Raw genomic sequence first — 19592 nt, forward strand, 5'->3', positions numbered from 1 at the left:
GTTCAAATTTAATGCTATATACCTGTAATAATAGTGTACAAAGAAAAAGAGAAAAATAAAAGTTTCGTAACCCCACTTAAAACCCAGGATCTTGAGATACTTTTATGAATCCACAATCAGATTTCAATGAGACCAGGGGCGAGTATTTTTTATGTTTTCTCTTTGTTTCTTACGTTATGAATTAATAATGTAACAAAAATAAGGTGTTTCATATTTAAAGAATTTATATTATCTTATGAGTATTTTATTGACAACTATTAGTGGATACTAACTTGTTTCAACGCATTCCAAGGGTCCCAGGGTGATCCTGCCCTGCGCTTCTTCGGTAAGATCCTTCTGTTGCAAGAAGAACATTTCGGTGATGCCCAAACTCTTCGGATCTACGAGCGTTCCCTCATCTGAGTGCCACTTGTTTTCGTTTGCGTCGCAGTTGCACGACTGCGTTGGGTTCACGCAAGTAGCGTTCACTCCACAAGGGCAGTATCCTCTGAAAAGATTTTGAATTTAGAAAAAATTGGATTTCTAATATAATTAGAAACAGCTTACTTATTCCAATTTTTTTTTAAATATTCCTTCTTAGTTTGATTGATCATCAAACATTTACTGGTTGACTTTTTTTAATAACTAATCTTTTATTTATTTACAATGTTATATTACTACTATATTAGAATATTACTAATTATATTAGAAACAGCTTACTTATTCCAATTTTTTTTTTAAATATTCCTTCTTAGTTTGATTGGTCATCAAACATTTACTAGTTGACTTTTTTTAATTACTTATCTTTTATTTATTTACAATGTTGCTAAATTTGTCATAAAAATATGTCCAAATCTTTTGAAAGCTTATAAAGCAGTGATGGGGTTATTCGTTTTTGCACTGTTTATTTCAATAGGGGAAACCAATTTAACCAATCAAATGTTTGTTTCAAATCCTCTCTATGTTTGTGTTTTGGAACACCTTTCATGTACTTTAATCTTTTAATCACTTTAATCTAAACATTTTCTCTTACTTCTAAAACCTCATACATCTTAAACAAGTGTTTTTCTACTAATATGATCTATATTTTGTCCATCTTGATATGAACTAATGATAGTGTTTTGTTTTTGTCTCAAATGCCACTTTATACTTTCTCATACATTTCGTTGATATAGCAAGATTTTTTTTTGCTATAGGTTGGCGGACAAGCATGTGGGCCACCTGATGGTAAGTGGTCACCATCACCCATAGACATTCGCGCTGTTAGAAACATTAACCATTCCTTACATTGCCAATGTGCCACAAACCTTGGGAGCTAAGATGTTATGTCCCTTGTACCTGTATTTACACTGGCTCATTTACCCTTCAGACCGAAACACAACAATACTAAGTACTTTTGTTTGGCGGTAGAATATCACAGTGAGTGGTAATAAGTTAAGTTGAATGAGAAAAAAATAGAATCCCCAAAATCTTTATTAATGATTGTCTGAAAACTGTAACGAATTATAATACACTTTAAAGATTTAATAAAATCAGCACTGGAGCACTAACGATATCACATTAACACTGATTTATTACGTTCAATAAATTTCAATAAAAGGCCGTTGGATTCGAAAGTAATTTACTAAAACGGTCGGCTAAGGTCGAAATGAATGTGCAAAAAGGTATAAATGAGGGAACAACGTGTTTAATGTATTGAGGTCTCAAATCCCACCGTAATCTATTGAACGTTAACCCCTGAAGGGTCAGGCTCTCTTATTAGAACCGCTTTAAAATGTGTATAATTAATCGTGTGAAGTTGTAATTTTCTTGTTAATAAATTTCATGGATCGAAATTTATTCAAAATAAAATCGCTAACAAATATTTATGGTATACTCATTACGCTGTATATTTTTAAGTAATTAATGAAACTCTTTGACATATGTAAATGTTCGATTTTTATAAAGATTATCTTGCGCATTTCTTCATCAGAGTGTCTGACTTCTGGCTTAGTTATATATTTTGTGCCTGTTATACTAACTCACTTCAAACTGGGCCAAGTGTTATAGTAGTATTGCTTAGCAGTAAAAGAAGGTGGTTTCTATCAACGCTTGCACAGCTCTGACACCAACTTTATGTTTGCACAAATCACACTGTATATAGATGAAGATCAGTGAGATAAGGTAGGGTTGTATTATACTAAAGATTTTTTAAAATACTTAATTAGCAGTAAGTACATCCAATTCATGCTTGATGATTCATGATTTTATATCAAAAGTCTTAAAACTTAAAAATTACGTATAAAATAAACTTAAACCGTTTTCGAAACGTATATCAATTATAAATTGCACTAAAAATTCTCCTGATCAATTGATATAGATAATAATTAGTTTAAAGAACTCATCAGTGGTAATATATTCTATCGCCAAACAGCTATATAATAGTGCTTTGAGGATATAACGTTTTAGCTCTCAAGTTTGGCAGCGCAATGGAATAAGGATTAATATTTCTAACAGTACCAATGACAGCGGTGACCACTTACCATCAGGTCAGGGGGTGATATTTGCCAGTTAGCCTGCATGACATAAAAAGTGTCTTTTTTCCTAGGCTTACCTTTTTACATTTCCAATGTAATCGACGGTGTCATTCGATGAGGATATGAACCAAGTGGCGCTGTGCAACTCGAGAGGCGCCATGTTGCAATCATATTTAATGTACTGACGACAGAATAGAGAATGCGAAATCAACTCCTGCAGCATTTCTGCTGTGAACTCTCTGTATTTGATTTTGAAGCTGAAATCTTGGCCTGAAGCCGAACGGACATCCTAAAAATATATAAAATACAACTTATTTAACTAGGAATTAAACGATTTTTTTTTTCTTTAAAGTTATATACGTTCCAAAGGGCTTTCTGACAATGCGAAAAATAAAGTGTCAATTATATCAGTAGGTATATATTATGAGTTTAAAAATGTCTATTTATTAACGAAAGTTGATAATAATAAATAATATATTCATAATCCATCCATCCAGTCCATAAATAAAAATGCATTTTTTAATAGTTCGTCACGTGACACAAAATGCTCCTGATTGGTCGGGTTTATGATGACGTCACTTGCTCGTTAACGTCGTTTGCCTACTGTATGTGGATTATATGTGCCACAGATTACAATACAGGCAAGTGACGTAACCGACCCCATGGCAGCGCCATATTTTCGCAAGCTATTTTAAAATAGAATTTATAAGCTATACTAAATAATATAGAATGGATTTTAAAAACCCATTCAAATAGCCTAATGTAACATCTTTTACAGAATATAATCAACAGACATCTCCGAAGCTTAACTTCTAATAAAATCAAAATAAACTTTATTCAAGTGGGCTTTTACAAGCACTTTTGGATCGGCATTTAACAATTAAGTGAAGCTACCACCGGTTCGGAAAGTAGATTCTACCGAGAAGAACCTGCAAGAAACTCAGTAGTTACTCTTTTTTAACATTTAAAAATATAATAAATCTTGCATACTTACAACTTGGCTCGGAAGATTGTGTTCAACAACTGTGGTAGAGGAGTCAGCTTCTATCTGAAACTCGCACTTCACGTGCGCTGGTGGGAACTTCCCGTTCCCGTCTATGTCTATCAGATACACGTCGTTCCTCGTGTAGCCCAGCAGCGCCAGTTCTTCACAAGTCTTTCTGAATGTAGCGAAGTGACAGTTTTCTCCAATGTATCCTGTTTGGAACGCATTAGTAAGAAGTAAAATTGTCTATGTCCAAATCCCATTGTCTTTGATTGTAGCCATTTCGGACGTTTTTAGCGCTAGGGTTTTATGCATAAAAATATACGTGATTCCTCCGAGTTAATTACAATAGTATAAATAATAACTAAATAAGATTAAAGAACCCAATAAAAAAAGAAAATGATAAGCGAAAATATATATGAATAAAATTAGTATAGTAGTATATTTAATGTTACTAATAATTCAACCATTTACTACATCATTTTGTCATTGTTTTTATTTATCTTTTTTGGGTAAATGTGGATATGTACTTCCGCAGATTATACCACAAAATACCTGAATAGAATCTTCAAACTTTTAAAGATATTTACATTAACAACTTGTAAATTTTCAACTGCTGGGATAAGTCCTTCTCTCCTTTTGAGGAGCAGGTTTGGAGAATATTCCATCACACTATTCCAATGCGGGTTGGTGGACACACATATGCCATTTCGTCGAAATTAGTCACATGCAGGTTTCCTCACGATGTTTACCTTCACCGCAGAGCACGAGATGTATTATAACTCTAATTAAGCACATGAAAATTTGGTGGTGCTTGCCTGGGTTTGAACCCGCAATCATCGGTTAAAATGCACGCGGTCTAACAATTGGGCCATCTCGGCTAAGAAGTAAATTTTACAACCAATTAAATATACGAGTCTGTAAAAGTTTGAACATTTTCAACTTAGGTTTTTAATATCTCTTTGTTAAACTTTTAAGGCAACGTAACGTAAGAAAGTATTAATAAAAGTGTTACTTCATGAAACCTTGAGAAATGTAGATGATAAGTAGATATTGTTTGAGACTTTTGTTGGTATTGTTCTGTTGCAGATGAAATGTGTGAGAATTAATACGATTCAATTTCTAATTAAGATACATATGTACGCATACATAATGCGTGGCTCTTTCCCTTTCGATCGGTTAATGGATAAAATATATATTTTATACTTGTTAAATTAATTTGTAATTGTCTCTCAAATCAAAAACTGTGAAAATTGACAATATTTAACTTTTGCAACCAAAAAGATTTTATGTTGTGTGATTCTTAGTAACAAATAATTGACAAATAGGTCAAAACATATTAAAAAACGTGTATATTATATTTTATAAAAAACTAAAATGAACCATAACATGAATGGCTCCAGAAAATATAGGAGACTAGCCTCGCCTTAGCTTCGCACGGGTTAAATTTGCAATTTAAGTGTCAAAAGAATCTAAGATATCACTTTAAACTTCTAAAATTATCAATGTCTTTCTGGAATTTTATGCATGTATTATACATATAGACCTTCCCCTTGAATCACTCTATCTGTTAAAAAAAACCCTATCAAAATCCGCTTCGTAGTTTTAAAGATTTTGTATTGATACTAAAGTTTGACAAAATGGTGTCGCAATATATTGATATATATAAAATTATAATATAATATAATTGATTTCAAAGTTAATTGTATGTATTAACTAATATTTAATTAATTATTTTTAATTCATATTGTTATATATTTAAGCATTTAATATTGCCCTACACAAAAAAAACAAATTTTCTAGGTTATATAACATACCTGTGTTGTCACAGTTGCATATCACTCGGTCCTCTCTGATCGAGCAGATGCCGCCGTGTTCGCAAGTGTTCGGTCTCGTGCACGGGTCTACGTAACGACAGTCATCTATCGCGACTTCGCCCACAACTCGCTCCGTGTTTATCACGAATCTGGTCCAATTGAATATAGATTTGGAGTATTTTTGAACACATCGAAACGAATATGTTCTATTTTTAAAACAAAATTGTAAAACAAAAAAATGTTATTCTTTATTTAAAAATAACGTATGAAACAAAAGTCAACATAAAAACTGTAATATATGCAATGCTATAAGAACAGAATTGCGTTCTTTTTTTGAATTTTATACTGAATTCTATAAAAGCGTAACAAACAATACATATGTACAATGTACATAGTTTAGTGGACTATAGGGCTGTTGATGATGTTCTTCTGACAGATTTCAATTGAAGTGCCCGATAAGGGAGACTAGGTAGGCGCAGGATCTACGATAAGGTACTAGTATTGACAAAAGCAAAGCAATTATTTACCCTCTTACTCTGATAGAATTCTACCACCTGGAAATAATTAGGTCCAGGACCAACGGCCTAACATGTCTCCCAAAGCAAGGGAGTTTAAGTACTATTAATTTTGTAGCCTTAGCAATAATGTACTATTATTCCTTATTTCTTATTAAAGAAAACTTGCTGTTTTAGATTTAAGTCTTTTTTGTGGTTTTTTTGTTTCAATGCGCTTATTCTATCCAGGATTAAAGTAAATAATAACAACATAAACGGCAATTTCCGGAAGGATTTGTATTTTTAAAACGCCGGAGGCATTTGTAAATTTGTGTAATTTAGAAGATTTGAAAATTTTGTAACATTTCCGTTGGTCTTTGATGATTTTAAATTACATGATAATTGAGTGTTTTGATGTTCAAGTTCGAATCGTTTCCAATGTAAACGGCTACTGTTTACATAAAATGATATTACTCATTAATTTAGCTGATTTCGATGTCTAAAATCTAAATCATTAATAATAAGTAAAGGACGCATCTTAGATTTTCAAAGTTACGGAAGTTTCGTTCGAAAGAAAATTTATAAAACATCATTATCAGTATCGACTCACATGTAAAGGAATACAAAAAATAAAACGATTACCAAGAATCGTGAGAGAAAACTAAATATTATTCATTGACATGAATTGTAAGGATGACCAACAAATTGCCTTTCTATCTGATCGTGGAAGCGACAGACAAAACGAGGTTAGTTTTTTTTAAATTTATGGTATAAGTTGGCGGACGAGCATATAGGCGATCTGATGGTAAGTGGTCACCATCACCCATAGCCAATGAAGCTGTTAGAAATATTAACTATTCCTTAGATTGTCAATGTGCCCCTAACCTTGGGAACTAAGATGCTATGTCCCTTGTGCCTGTAGTTACACTGGCTCACTCACCCTTCAAACCGGAACACAACAATACTGCGTACTGCTGTTTAGCTGTAGAATACATAATAAGTGGTTGGTATCAACCCAAACGGGCTTGCACAGAGCCCTACCATCAAGTAAATTATATAATATTTCTATATCGGCATTAGTTTTATTTCAATCAATCAATATATTTTCAGCAGAAACTTACAGTAGCAATTTTAGGTACTGGCAGATTTACTACCATTTCGAGAAGAGCATTTATAGTTTGTCCTACATCAAACTCTTCGCCGACATATTGGATTTCTGTTCTACGAACATATCAGTAGAGAAATAAATAAAATTTAGCCACTTGTACTGACTTATAATATACTCTGTACAGCTACCTGGTCGTCCATAAGAATTTGCCATAGTCGAAATAGAAGATATCATTATTCAGATAATGTCCGTGTCAATTACCCAAAATTTTATTTGAAATAAATACAAAAATGATAATATTAGGTATATTCTCAAAATATTTCTTAAGCAAATAAATATAGACATTAATATATACAAGATTTTACATAAGTTTTTTAATGAACATGTTTATATTTATAACTACAAATATTTAAAACGGGATATTTACCATGTTTTCAATTTTATTTGGTGGTATTTCGACATTATCCATGAATGTCTTGTTCACGAGACTGAAGTTTGCGGGTAGATGTTTTATATATTTGTATTAATATATACATGTGTATGAATTACAATTACCTCGATTTCGACGATTTATTAGATCTAAGCTTACCTTGGTTCAATTAACAGACCGTTAATTTTGATGTTCCTCATACATCCTATTAAGCCCAAATTAGCTGATTTCAGTCCACTTCCAATAACGATTTTGTCTTGAAGCTGAAAATCTAAGCCTGTTAAAGAAAATTGTACAAGTAAATTTCGAGAGGAAATTTTCTAAAACACAGTCTATTTTATCTAAAAAATGCCCGTAATTTATTATTGATCGATAAAAGGTAAACGATAACAAATATTTAAAAAAATGTTTTGGCTTTATATAAAGTTAAAATGTAAAAAAATATAAATGTTCTCTTGAAACGTGTTGGCAAAATACATTGAATAAACTTCAGTTTTAAATTTCAACTGATGCAGCCAGTTAAAATATACTAAAAACATGCAAGCACATTAAAATATTAACATGAATAAAATATATAAATAGGAGAAATATCAAGGGGACTGACGTTGTCTGTGGATCACGTTAACTGTGATACAATTTTAATAAAATACATTTAAAAAAGTGAAGTTAAAGTTAAAGGTGAAGGAAAACATCGTGAGGAAACCTGCATGTATCTAATTTCATCGAAATTCTGCCACATGTGCATTCCACCAACCCGCATTGGAACAGCGTGGTTGAATATGTTCCAAACCCTGTCCTTAATGGAAGAGGAGGCCTTATCCCAGCAGTGGGAAATTAATAGGCTGTTACTACTACTACATTTAAAAGTTTCTCCTATCCTAGTTAAGAAAAGATTACCATCCCATAATTTACCTCAATTGAAGAAAATATTCATCAATAGTATTTTCGACATAATTCCTATTGTACCTATTTCAAGACCTTAAGCCTGATAATTACAATTCCTCTCAGCTTTATTAGATTGTTGAAATATTATTTGACAGGTCACGATCATATCGCGAATATTCGATTCGATTCGATTGTCAAAAGCAAAACAAATAATAATCGAAAGTTTGCTGACATCACGATCGTAGACTCGTACCAATTAATGCATTTTATATTGTGACATTGGAAATAAAAGTGACAGACGAGAGCGAACTTTATTAAATTTTTAATGTCATATATGTATGATAATTAGTTCTGAAAACGATTAGAGAAAAATAATTAGGTCCACTTCTGATTTTATTTATGTGGTAGTTTGCAAACGAGTTGAAGGCCAGGAGTTGATTACCATTGACTATGGACAATTGCAACAACGGGGGACTTACAGGTGCGTTGCCGGCATTGAAGAAGGAGTATGCTCTTTTATTGAAGGTTCCCAAGTAATAAAGGTCAATAGTAGGTTCCAAAGTAAAAAAAGTAACGGTTTGGAAAAACACTAGAGAAAGTGTGTAGTTTTGAGTAGGTAGAGAAGAATAGGAACGGAACAATACGTGTATCGGACAGCAATAGCAACAGCCTGTCAATTTCCCACTGCTGGGCTAAGGCCCTCTCTCCCTTTGAGGAGAAGGCTTGGAACATATTCCATTATAGTTGCCATTATAGTTAGCGGACACGTGCTTTTAACTTACCAAACATTTGAGCGTGCTTGTTGTGATAGTCGACGGTCAACCTGATCCTGCCCTTCCTGTAGTCGAGTTCCACGGTGTGCCAGTCATTGCTGACGTTGAATTTCACAGACTTTAATACCGTCACGTTCTTACCGACGTCAGGGACTAACTCGAATCTTATCTCTTCTTTAACCATTCTTACCTGAGAAGTTATATATTTTAAAAATAAATCACATCAAGGCTTTTATAAAAGTGATTAATATTCTGTAATTCATATTTAAATGTTTTATTGTAATATACAATCAAGCTGTTAAATAAATAAAAATAACGTTAAAATATTTATTATTCACGTTATTTTAAATTGAAACGTTAATTGCAGTAAATAAAATAAAAAAATAGGAAATATTTTAAAAGGCAAAATGCTTAATTTTGTTTATAAAATAACTTTGCTATATTCGTAGTTATTTTATTTTTCATGTTATAAAAAAAGGAAACAGTAAAAAATTGGAATTTTTTATGCAACGAGTATAAATAATTATCTGAATTATTTATTATCTATGTTTTGTTTGTAAATATATAAAAATCAATGATGATACAAATCATCAAATATGTAAGCAGGTGCGGTGTGTAAGGCCATGCTTAAATTCTCTCCAACAATATAAGTGAAGGATGCAATAAATGACCCAATGGAGTTTGCTTTACTAGTACATAGTTGGCTGGAAGATATGTATCCAGACGGATTTACACAAAGGCATATCCCACTCAAAGAATCTCAAAATGTCATACATAATGCTGTGAAGAAATATACTTCAAAAAAGTTTTCACGGAATATCGATTATCTATTTAAAACACTTTCAACAATAATGAAAACTATTCCGTTGGATATTTTCTTTTATATATTTTGTAATATCTATGTAAGCTCAGAGCTATTCTATTCGAATAAAAGTCGCCTGCTTTCAAATACCAGTTACAAGAAATATAATTGTCTTAGCTTACCTCCCAATAGCCTTGTCCTGAAGTGATCTGGCTATAAGCCAAAACCGCCATATTCTTGCTGGTTTTAAAGTCGAAAATCAGATTGATGCTGTTGGTCTGGTTTAAAGGCCACCAAATATGGGACGTAGCGAAAGGATACGTGATCGGTATAACTTCTATATCGATATCAACGAATTCAGGATCGAGTACTCCTATGTAATGGACTTTGGGGTTATTTTGCTTCAACTCATAAAGTATCGAAACATCGTTGTAATATACGTACTTAAGATTCCCCGCGAAATTGTTGAACGATTTTAGACCTTTCATTTTATGCAAATCCGGTCCACCGCATATGTAAATCTCAGGGTCTATACAGACGAATTTAGCGTCACCGGGCACTTCGTATGTGGCTGTTATGTCGTCTAGATGTACTATGACAGTTTTTTCGTGTATAATTACAGTTAGATTGTGCCACATGTTATTGTTGACTTTTTTGCCCAAATAATCTTCGACTTGACCGTCCCCTAAGTCTATTTTAAAGGCAACTTTTTCCAAGTGTATTGACAGCGCTATGTAGTGATGTTTGTCGTCAATCTGTCCGCTCGCATAAAATAAAGCTGAGTCGTCGAAACGAGTCTGAAAGTAATGTATTACTAGTCGCCTTGTTAGCGAAGCATTTTATCATTTGACATTGAGACTTGGTCGACAGTTTTAATTGTATTTTTATCATTATTTAAAGGTCACTCTTATTGTCTTTTTTTTCTGGTTAATTTAAATTTAATTTAAGTATACTATAAAAAATATACACTTATACGATTCTTTCAAAATCTTTGCTCTGCATAAAAATGTTGTTCGTTAATTTATTTCGTTAACATTTCGATAATTATAGTTTCATTTATTAATTCATAATTAAAGGTTAACAATATTGATTGTTTATTTTGTCTGTGATATATTTAATTAATACTCACTTCCTTATAAAAAAATATAAGTGAAATATTAACTGGCATAAATTCGTATAAATTAAACAGATATTATATTCGCATAAGACAATGAAAACACGAACATTAACATGATACAATAGGATGAAGCGGAGATATAAAATGATCTAAATATCTACCTTAAAATGTAAGCTGACTCTTGTATTTGTGGAGTGAACGCGGTCCTTCCAGTCGTAGACGCGATATGACACATAGCTCGAGCCGCGTAATGTTAGTATTGTTGCAGCTGATATGATAACAAAGGAACAGTAAATTAAAAAAAAAAATCATTCAATCACAGACTAGACCAATCCAGTTTATTGATATTCACTTACTGTAAACATCACAAAGTTGTTCTTCATACAAAGTGCCGAAACAATCGCACCGGTAGCCGTTGTACTCATTAATACATCTAGAACCTTCGAAGCAAAGATTCTCCATCGTCTTACATTTGTCTATACAGCCTTCTTTCACATTCTCGTGTTTGGTAGCGATTAGAGGAACTATTGGCAAGAGATCTGAAGCCGCTTTGCCCGAACTCAGTACCATATCACTGATGCAACCAACGAATGATTCTATGATGTATTTTACGCCGTGGAGTTTTTCTTCTGAGCTGAGACCTAAAACGGCAAAAAAATATATGGAGACTCAGTTTTTTAATTATTTTAGATGAAAATGTTTGTTACACTCAAAAATTCATAGAAATTGTACAATTGATTACTCACCTCCTATTAAAATAACTGATGTCAGGTTGTCGGTTATCCCATAATTTGTATCGAAACTTAAGCCCTGAAACGAGATAAATTGATTGTTCATATCTAAGTCTGTAAACGTTAAAGGATACACTAATAACGACTGCCTTGAAGAACATCTCAGCTTTACTTTTGTGTAATTCTCAAGTTTTGGTGCCAGGTCAGATGGTATCAACTGAGCTGATTGCACCGGCAAAGGAATCTCATGAGCTTTATTAAAATGCTCATATGACAATAATACAAAATTAATCCTCTAATATTATCAAAAAGACTGCAAAATAAAATATACTTTATTCTAAAACTCATACGAGCTAATCATGAAATGCTATTTCACAACATAGTTTGATATCCATAATTTAAAACCATTTCGTGGATACACTTAGGGTAACTTAGAGAGCATGAGGATAGAAGGAGGGAATTGAGAAAGGCAGAGGACGACCTAAGAAGTGCATGGAGCGAGTGAGGGTGGATTATATTATGGATAAGAGACGTGAACGATCAGATGAAGAATAATAGAAAGAAAGGAAATGCGCCTCCCGAATAAATTGGGATACGGCCAAAGAAAAGTAGAAAGTGACACGAGACAGAGTTTGTGTTTTAAAGCCAAATTTTATATCTATCAGTAATAATATCAAATGCCTTTTATGTAGAATGGATCTCACATTACTCGACCCAAAATTGTTCCCGTGGAATACTTCATCTCATTAGTAAAACATTATGACATACCTTTAAATAAACTTCTTCCTTTAACTGATCGACCTTAGCTATAAGCCTCGCTCCGTGGACATCAATAGTGACGACTACACTGTGCCAATTGTCTCTGTTAAGTCCTCTTCCTACTGTTACTGACGTGAGATGCTTCCCAAATACATGGACCACTAGAATCAGAGAAATAATAATTGATTGAGTCAGTCTAACTACATGGTCAAGGGACATAAATTCTTAGCTACCAAGGATAGTCTATGTGTAATGTGAGGTATACTTAATATTTTTGGCTGCGAAAATGTCTATAGGTGTAAACAATTTGCCATTAGGTGGTCAATTTAACAACTTAAATAATAGAAGAATCATTATTTCAATGGGGACTTTTGAGCTGTGCATATAATGGAAATTGTCTGTATTAATCAAGGTCCATTTTCAAATTTTCAACGATCTATAATATTGTTAAATAAAAATACATGGTAAAAGTTATCCAATGAAAGCAACAACCCGATCTGAATCGATATTAGTTAAAATGAATAAGATAGACCAATTAAAATCTCCATATCATTTTAAAAGCTGTATAGACTTACTATATTTTATTACAGCATATACGCTTCTAATTTATTATTTAAGTGGATAGTAAATTACCTCACATTAGCAGCGAGCTTGCAATCTTGCTCTGCAGTTAACTAAATTAGTTTTTATTTAATTGTATATTTTATTAGCATATCTACCTTTAAGTTCTCCTTTCTCTACGATGACGTATAACGCGTAAGGTTGCATTTTGAAAACAGGATTCTTAACGTTGTGATAAACTAAAAGACCATGAGGAAGTCTCGTGCGAAACTTGAACGATATTTCTCGGCACAATCTGCAAATATTTGGTAAAAAAAAAACAGAAGAAACAGTCTTTAAAAATGTCAAAGCTGAATTTACAATCACCAACAACAATAGCCTTTAAATTACCCACTGCTGGGCTAAGGCCTCCTCTCCCCTTAAGGAGAAGGCTTTTGGAACATATTCCACATCTTTGATCCAATGCGGGTTGTTGGAATACACATGTGGCACAATTTCTATGAAATTAGATACATGCAGGTTTTCTCACGATGTTTTCCTTCACCGCCGAGCACGAGATGAATTATAAACACAAATTAAGCAAATGAATATTCAGTGGTGCTTGCCTGAGTTGCGTTCTAACCACTGGGCAATCTCGGCTCGTTTACAATCAAATATGTTTTAATGAAAACAATTATGCAATGATGGTGCAAGTAACTATATTCAAATTAAACTTAAGGTATGAATAAAACAGGTGCTTGTATCCACTAACCTTAATTGAAATCTTTGTATGATATCCCCATCAAGCTGTATGAATGTGTTATCTTTGGCAAACATGAAGGTCTGATGGTGTCCAGATTCAGCGAAGGTGAGGAACCGGTCCCTATCACTTGGTGGTATCGGTGGTATAACAGTGGCATATGTAGAGGTAGAAATGTTTATCGTTGTAGGTAAGGGTGACGTGGAAGTGAAGGGTAATGTTGTTTGTAGTGGAGCTGAAATAAAACATTTCGAATTGTTCTTAATTATTGAGATCAATTTTATAATTCAAGGCTAAATAATTCAATGAACAGTAGTCTATATAACTTCAGAATCTTTAACGTCATAGTACAAATTTTATTTATTGTGATCTTTATGTTGTATTCTTTGCCAAATATATAAGCGACCCGTCTCAGCTTCGCACGGCTACTTTGTATGTTTCGTTATACTATGACAACATTACATAAAATCATTATAATTTGTAGCCTATGTGTTATTTTAATGTATAACCAATATTACTGTAACATTTCATCCAAATCCGTCGAGTAGTTTTATCGTGAAAGAGTAACAAACGTACATACATCTAGCCTCACTAACTTTAGAATTTATAATATTGGTAGGATTATTGTATTTAGGAATATAACAATTTCGGCTTTAAGTTATTTAAATACGCATAAGTTAAGTGTTACCTTTCTCCTCAGAAGCTAAATCTACTGGAAGGCTTGTGTCAACATCAGCTATTCCATATGAAATCAATATCACGGCTATGTATATTCCTCGTCTTTCCCGCAAGCCCATTTTGCTCGGTTAATGTCATTTATCTGAAAAATATCTTTTTTATATAATATAAATAAGAATATTTTGCTTAGTTATACTCATCTTATATTCTTACTGAAACGGTAGTACTCAGTACTGTGTTCCGGAAGGGTGAGTAAGTCAATTATAGGCACAAGGGACACAACTTAGCTTTCAAGATTGGAGGTGCATTGGCAATGTAAAATCGTTAATATTTCTCACAGTGGCAATGTCTATGGGCGGTGGTGACCTTTTACCATCAGATCTCCCATTTACCAATACTACGAATATCATAAAAATACTATTGCAATCTTATAAAAAATGATTTGTTTCGAATAATTATGATTTGATTTGATGCAAGAATGCGATTAGCAAGATCAATTAATTAAATTAATTTTCTAAGCATGTCCAATGATTAATTTTTCCATCGCGGTACCCAGTTTGATTAACGACATTAAATTTAATATTCTTACATCGAGATAAAATGATTACCACCATTGAATATGAAAGCCGTTAAGAGAATAAAGTTTACGTGGTTTTACGGTTAAATGAGCCGAGATGGCCCAGTGGTTAGAACACGTGCATCTTAACCGATGATTTCGGGTTTAAACACAGGCAAGCACCACTTTATATATGTGCTTAATTTGTGTTTACAATTCATCTCGTGCTCGGCGGTGAAGGAAAACATCGTGAGGAAACCTGCATGTGTCTAATTTCATCGAAATTCTGCCACATGTGCATTCCACCAACCCGCATTGGAACAGCGTGGTGGAATATGTTCCAAACCCTCTCCTTAATGGGAGAGGAGGCTATTAGCCCAGCAGTGGGAAATTTACAGGCTGTTACTTACTTTACGGTTAAATGACTGGGATATATTTTAAAGCGAGTTCTCAATTTCAAAATAATTCTCAAATAAAATGTTTTGGACAGGTCTGGAATATTTTTTATCTTCGTTGACTTTGAGTAGTCCGCTTTATTCTTGTTTCATATATTAATGCTTCTGCAAAAATAAATACTATGTGTTGTTTTGTTTCCCAGTGCTTGCGTAGGTGGCTAATTTGCTAATTTAAAAAAAAAGTAGCACTTGTGTAGTGTTCGACAACACGAAGAAAATTACGGACACTATTACTAAGACTCCTGTCCAACCGTCTGTCAGTCCGTTTGTCATGAGGCTGCATCTCATGAACCGTGATAGTTAGACTATACGACTATATATTATTATTATACACGTTCTGTTATGTATTTTGACTGAAGCAAATACACCGGTTTTTATGGAGTGTAAATTTTATCTTGTAAGCTGTATAAACAACAACAACAAGAGCCTGTAAATTCCCACTGCTGGGCTAAAGGCCTCCTCTCCCTTTGAGGAGAAGATTTGGAACATATTCCACCACGCTGTTCCAATGCAGGTTGGTGGAATTCAAATGTGGCAGAATTTCTATGAAATTTGTCACTTGCAGGTTTCCTCACGATGTTTTCCTTGACCGCTGAGCACGAGATGAATTATAAAGACAAATTAAGCACATGAATCAGCGGTGCTTGCCTGGGTTTGAACCCGCAATCATCGGTTAAGATGCACGCGTTCTAACCACTGGGCCATCTCGACCCACGTAAGCTGTCTAGTTTTTGTTAAAATTTAAAGCAGCGGCTGTAGCGCTTTATTCCGCAAAATCAGATAATTTGTATAATCACATGATCTTAATATTTGTCACCATATTTGCAACGGTTACAGCTTACCAGTGAGTGCTAGGTTTTAAGTTTACGCGAGCAGAGTTGTTAAGAAAGTCGAATAACGAGTTGCAGCGTTTAATAGTAATGAAAAAGTTACATTAACAACCAGTATTACGTTTTATATGTAAGAATTAAAAAGTATGTTTTTGATTATCTGTATGCGTTAACATCGAAACTTTTTATTGTACTGTTGAGTATATATAATATTGCATTTTTGCTCAATTTTCAAATGACTTAAGTCTTGCTTTAAAGATTATAATATAATAATAAACACTTATTCTATACATTATACGGAATCCTACATATAATTTCTTATTAACAATTAAATCAACATGAGATCGAATGGGATTTTGAGCCACCTTGAAACATAGATTAAAAATTGAAGTACAGAGTAAAGTATCAATACTTTTTATTTAATATTGGTACCTAAGTGTTTAATTAGCTAGACATATTTCATAAGAATATATACCTAATTAGTTTATTAAATAATAATTATTTCCGTATTGAACGTTTGCTATTAATGTATCTTATCTAGATATAATTATTTTTCCTTATCCGAATATAGTTTAATAAGAGTATATTTCTTATATGGAAATAAATAGCTCATTGACAATTCAAATCTAGAAAGAAGGTTGTATATTATGGTATCTATATTCTTAATTTAAATTATTATATGATCATGTTACTTTGTATATATGTATATAGCTAGCTTGTGAGATCTCGATGTCCTAGGCAAAACTCCTAAGTTGGCTCAAAAGACGTTTTCGTTCGTTCGTTTTCTGGTTTTTTTGCCAGCAACACATATTTATCTTACAATAAAGTTTTGCTTTGGCAAACAAGCAACAATGTTTGTCCTCAGGAGCAGGACTTATTCCAGTCGTATCAGATTAGCTGCCCAATGTTATGAGGGTAGGAGAAAGTGATCTATGTTTGGGCGTATACCTATTTGTGCATAATATTATGTTCTGCGCACCTGGCTAGTCTCTGGAATAACTGCCGTGACAGAAATCGGTTAGGTAGTAATAAACATTTTATATATACATATAGTAAAGTAACACCCTGTCAATTTCCCACTTCTGGGATAAGGCCACCTCTTCCATTAAGGAGAGTGTTTGTAACGTATTCCACCACGATGTTCCAATGCGAGTTGGTGGAATGCACATGTGGCAGAATTTCGATGAAATTAGACATACAGGTTTCCTCAAGATGTTTTCCTTCACCGCCGAGCACGAGATGAATTATAAATACAAATCAAGCACATATATATAGTGGTGCTTGCCTGTATTTGAACCCGCAATCATCGATTGAGATGCACGCGTTCTAACCACTAGGCCATCTCAGCTCTCTTCATATTATATCCATATACATATATAGGTATACAATTAAATTGACATTGAATTATACTATTAAAATATACGATAAATATTACGAAAACAACTGAACAATATATCCTAGATTTTCTATCTGAAGCCATGTATGTATGCTTTTAATGTATAGATGTATAAAAAGTTTTATGAAATTAATGCAATCGTTAAATGACATTTAAGATGGCATGAGGAGTTTTCCATTTATACTTAAAAATAAAAACGTGTTGTTAAAGCCTTGTAAGGTTTATATTTTTATTATAATAATTCATAATATGCAGTTATCTAGGATTAATGTAGAATACTATTTCCTACATTGTACATAAATATATTACTATGAAATTTTTGTTGTTGAAATAAATTAAAACTCGTATACAAATTTAGTCTATGTTCCAATTTTAAATTTTCTAAATACAAACCCACCAATTATACTATACTTAATGTATTATAATACGTTGGTCGAAAGCTCGAATGTAATCAGTATTTCTTTTTTTTAAAGATACAAACCGAAAAATAATCGAGTTATGTATCTTTATATAGACAAATGAAAAAAATTTAGGCCAATAAAAATATAAAATCACAGAACTATAATTTATAGATATGTACTTCTTCACAAGCCAAACGATTTCTTTAAAAAAATCGTTTCCGGTGCTCATAGATACTTTGAAGAACTGTTATGGTAATTTGAACCTATTTTATATTTATGTAGGGTCCAAATTTAAAAGCCCAATATTCGCATAGGGTATTCAGCGGAAATATGGAATCAGAGTGCACACACACTACATCGCGTCGACTAAATATGACCAGTATTATTTGAACCGTCTCGATCTCGCGATTTCTAATTAAATGGGGTGAAGGCGAAGGATTTGAAAGTAACAGCCGGGTTCAAGACTGTTTGGTCGTTGCGTGCAGCTAAATTGACTCAAGTGCTATAGCGTCTCAAGATGGTTTCGGGATGACACATTTGAAATGAAATTTTTAAGATTAAATATTTGGTACTTTCCGGTTTTTAATGTGCGAAAAATGTTTATAATAATAAGCATATCATTTTGAAATGTGCCAAATTGTAAATTAAAAGATAAATTAAAAACTTAAAACATACCTTGTGTGGAAAAAAATATACTTACAGTTTAAGTAAAACGAAAAAAAATCTAAAAGCACAAAGACAATATCACAATTTATTTTATCTTTTTAATTTATTCCAAAAATAAAAAATCATATTTTAAAGATAATTTACAGAATCCTTTCACTTTAATTTATTTTAAAAAACGCGATACGATACTTCATTCCCGCCAAATTAACTGCACAGATTATATGTTTTTTTTTTATTATTTAATAATTCTGGGCAAAGGAATTTAGACACGCGGCCCCCGTCAATCGCGGCGCACTGAGGACTTTAACAGTACGTAATGACACCTACAATTTGTCCTCGCGGGTTAGACCCTGTTCCCAGACTCGGGTGCAGGCCATTAGCGGAGAGGACGAGGAAGCGATTTACGACGTACTTTTTTTTTCAAATATTTACTATAAAGTAGGTCTTACACACCATATAATTATACTCACTAAAAAGTATTTATATATTTTTTTCCATATGATCGCAATGAATTAGCCCAAAAATTTAATCTCCGGCTGTGTGTTTATTTCCGTACATTGAAAAAAAGAAAGTTTTATGGAAGTCTTCATCTGCTGCAATTGCTAACAAAACTTTACGAATATCGAATGAACTGTATTTCGTTTAAAAAACGACAAAGAAGTTGAAACAAATTTTATGTATGTTCGCCTAACAAAGTTATATGTTTGGAATATAATGTATAAAACATTATATTAAATAATATAATAAATGCGACTGTTTGTATATCGATAAGTTTGTTTGTAATTATTTACTACTATTCAACTGATAATCATGAAGTTTGGGATACATGTTGTTAAGGGCTCAGAACGTTACGTAGGGTAATAATGCCTCGCCTCACATGTGAGCGAAGCCGCGGGCGGAAATTAGATATTAAT

At 32.9% G+C, this 19592-nt stretch overlaps 1 protein-coding gene across 1 annotated transcript in view; it reads right to left on the minus strand.

The window, feature by feature from the left end:
* The window catches only part of LOC124536427 (contactin-associated protein-like 4), a 37051-nt gene extending 18073 nt beyond the window's left edge, over nucleotides 1-18978 (minus strand). Inside the window, exons 1-15 of the mRNA XM_047112967.1 lie at nucleotides 18713-18978; nucleotides 14385-14516; nucleotides 13709-13931; nucleotides 13116-13252; nucleotides 12406-12557; nucleotides 11653-11716; nucleotides 11263-11547; nucleotides 11068-11174; nucleotides 9972-10586; nucleotides 8997-9177; nucleotides 7489-7606; nucleotides 5298-5446; nucleotides 3490-3692; nucleotides 2573-2784; nucleotides 273-487 (exon numbers count right to left, since the gene is read on the minus strand). Of these exons, the coding sequence (XP_046968923.1) occupies nucleotides 273-487; nucleotides 2573-2784; nucleotides 3490-3692; nucleotides 5298-5446; nucleotides 7489-7606; nucleotides 8997-9177; nucleotides 9972-10586; nucleotides 11068-11174; nucleotides 11263-11547; nucleotides 11653-11716; nucleotides 12406-12557; nucleotides 13116-13252; nucleotides 13709-13931; nucleotides 14385-14493 (2770 nt within the window). The 5' untranslated portion in view covers nucleotides 14494-14516; nucleotides 18713-18978. The remainder of the gene's footprint in view (nucleotides 1-272; nucleotides 488-2572; nucleotides 2785-3489; nucleotides 3693-5297; nucleotides 5447-7488; nucleotides 7607-8996; nucleotides 9178-9971; nucleotides 10587-11067; nucleotides 11175-11262; nucleotides 11548-11652; nucleotides 11717-12405; nucleotides 12558-13115; nucleotides 13253-13708; nucleotides 13932-14384; nucleotides 14517-18712) is intronic.
* Between the last annotated feature and the right edge of the window lie 614 nt (nucleotides 18979-19592).

Source organism: Vanessa cardui, chromosome 16 (assembly GCF_905220365.1).
Source record: "Vanessa cardui chromosome 16, ilVanCard2.1, whole genome shotgun sequence".
NCBI lineage: Eukaryota > Metazoa > Arthropoda > Insecta > Lepidoptera > Nymphalidae > Vanessa > Vanessa cardui.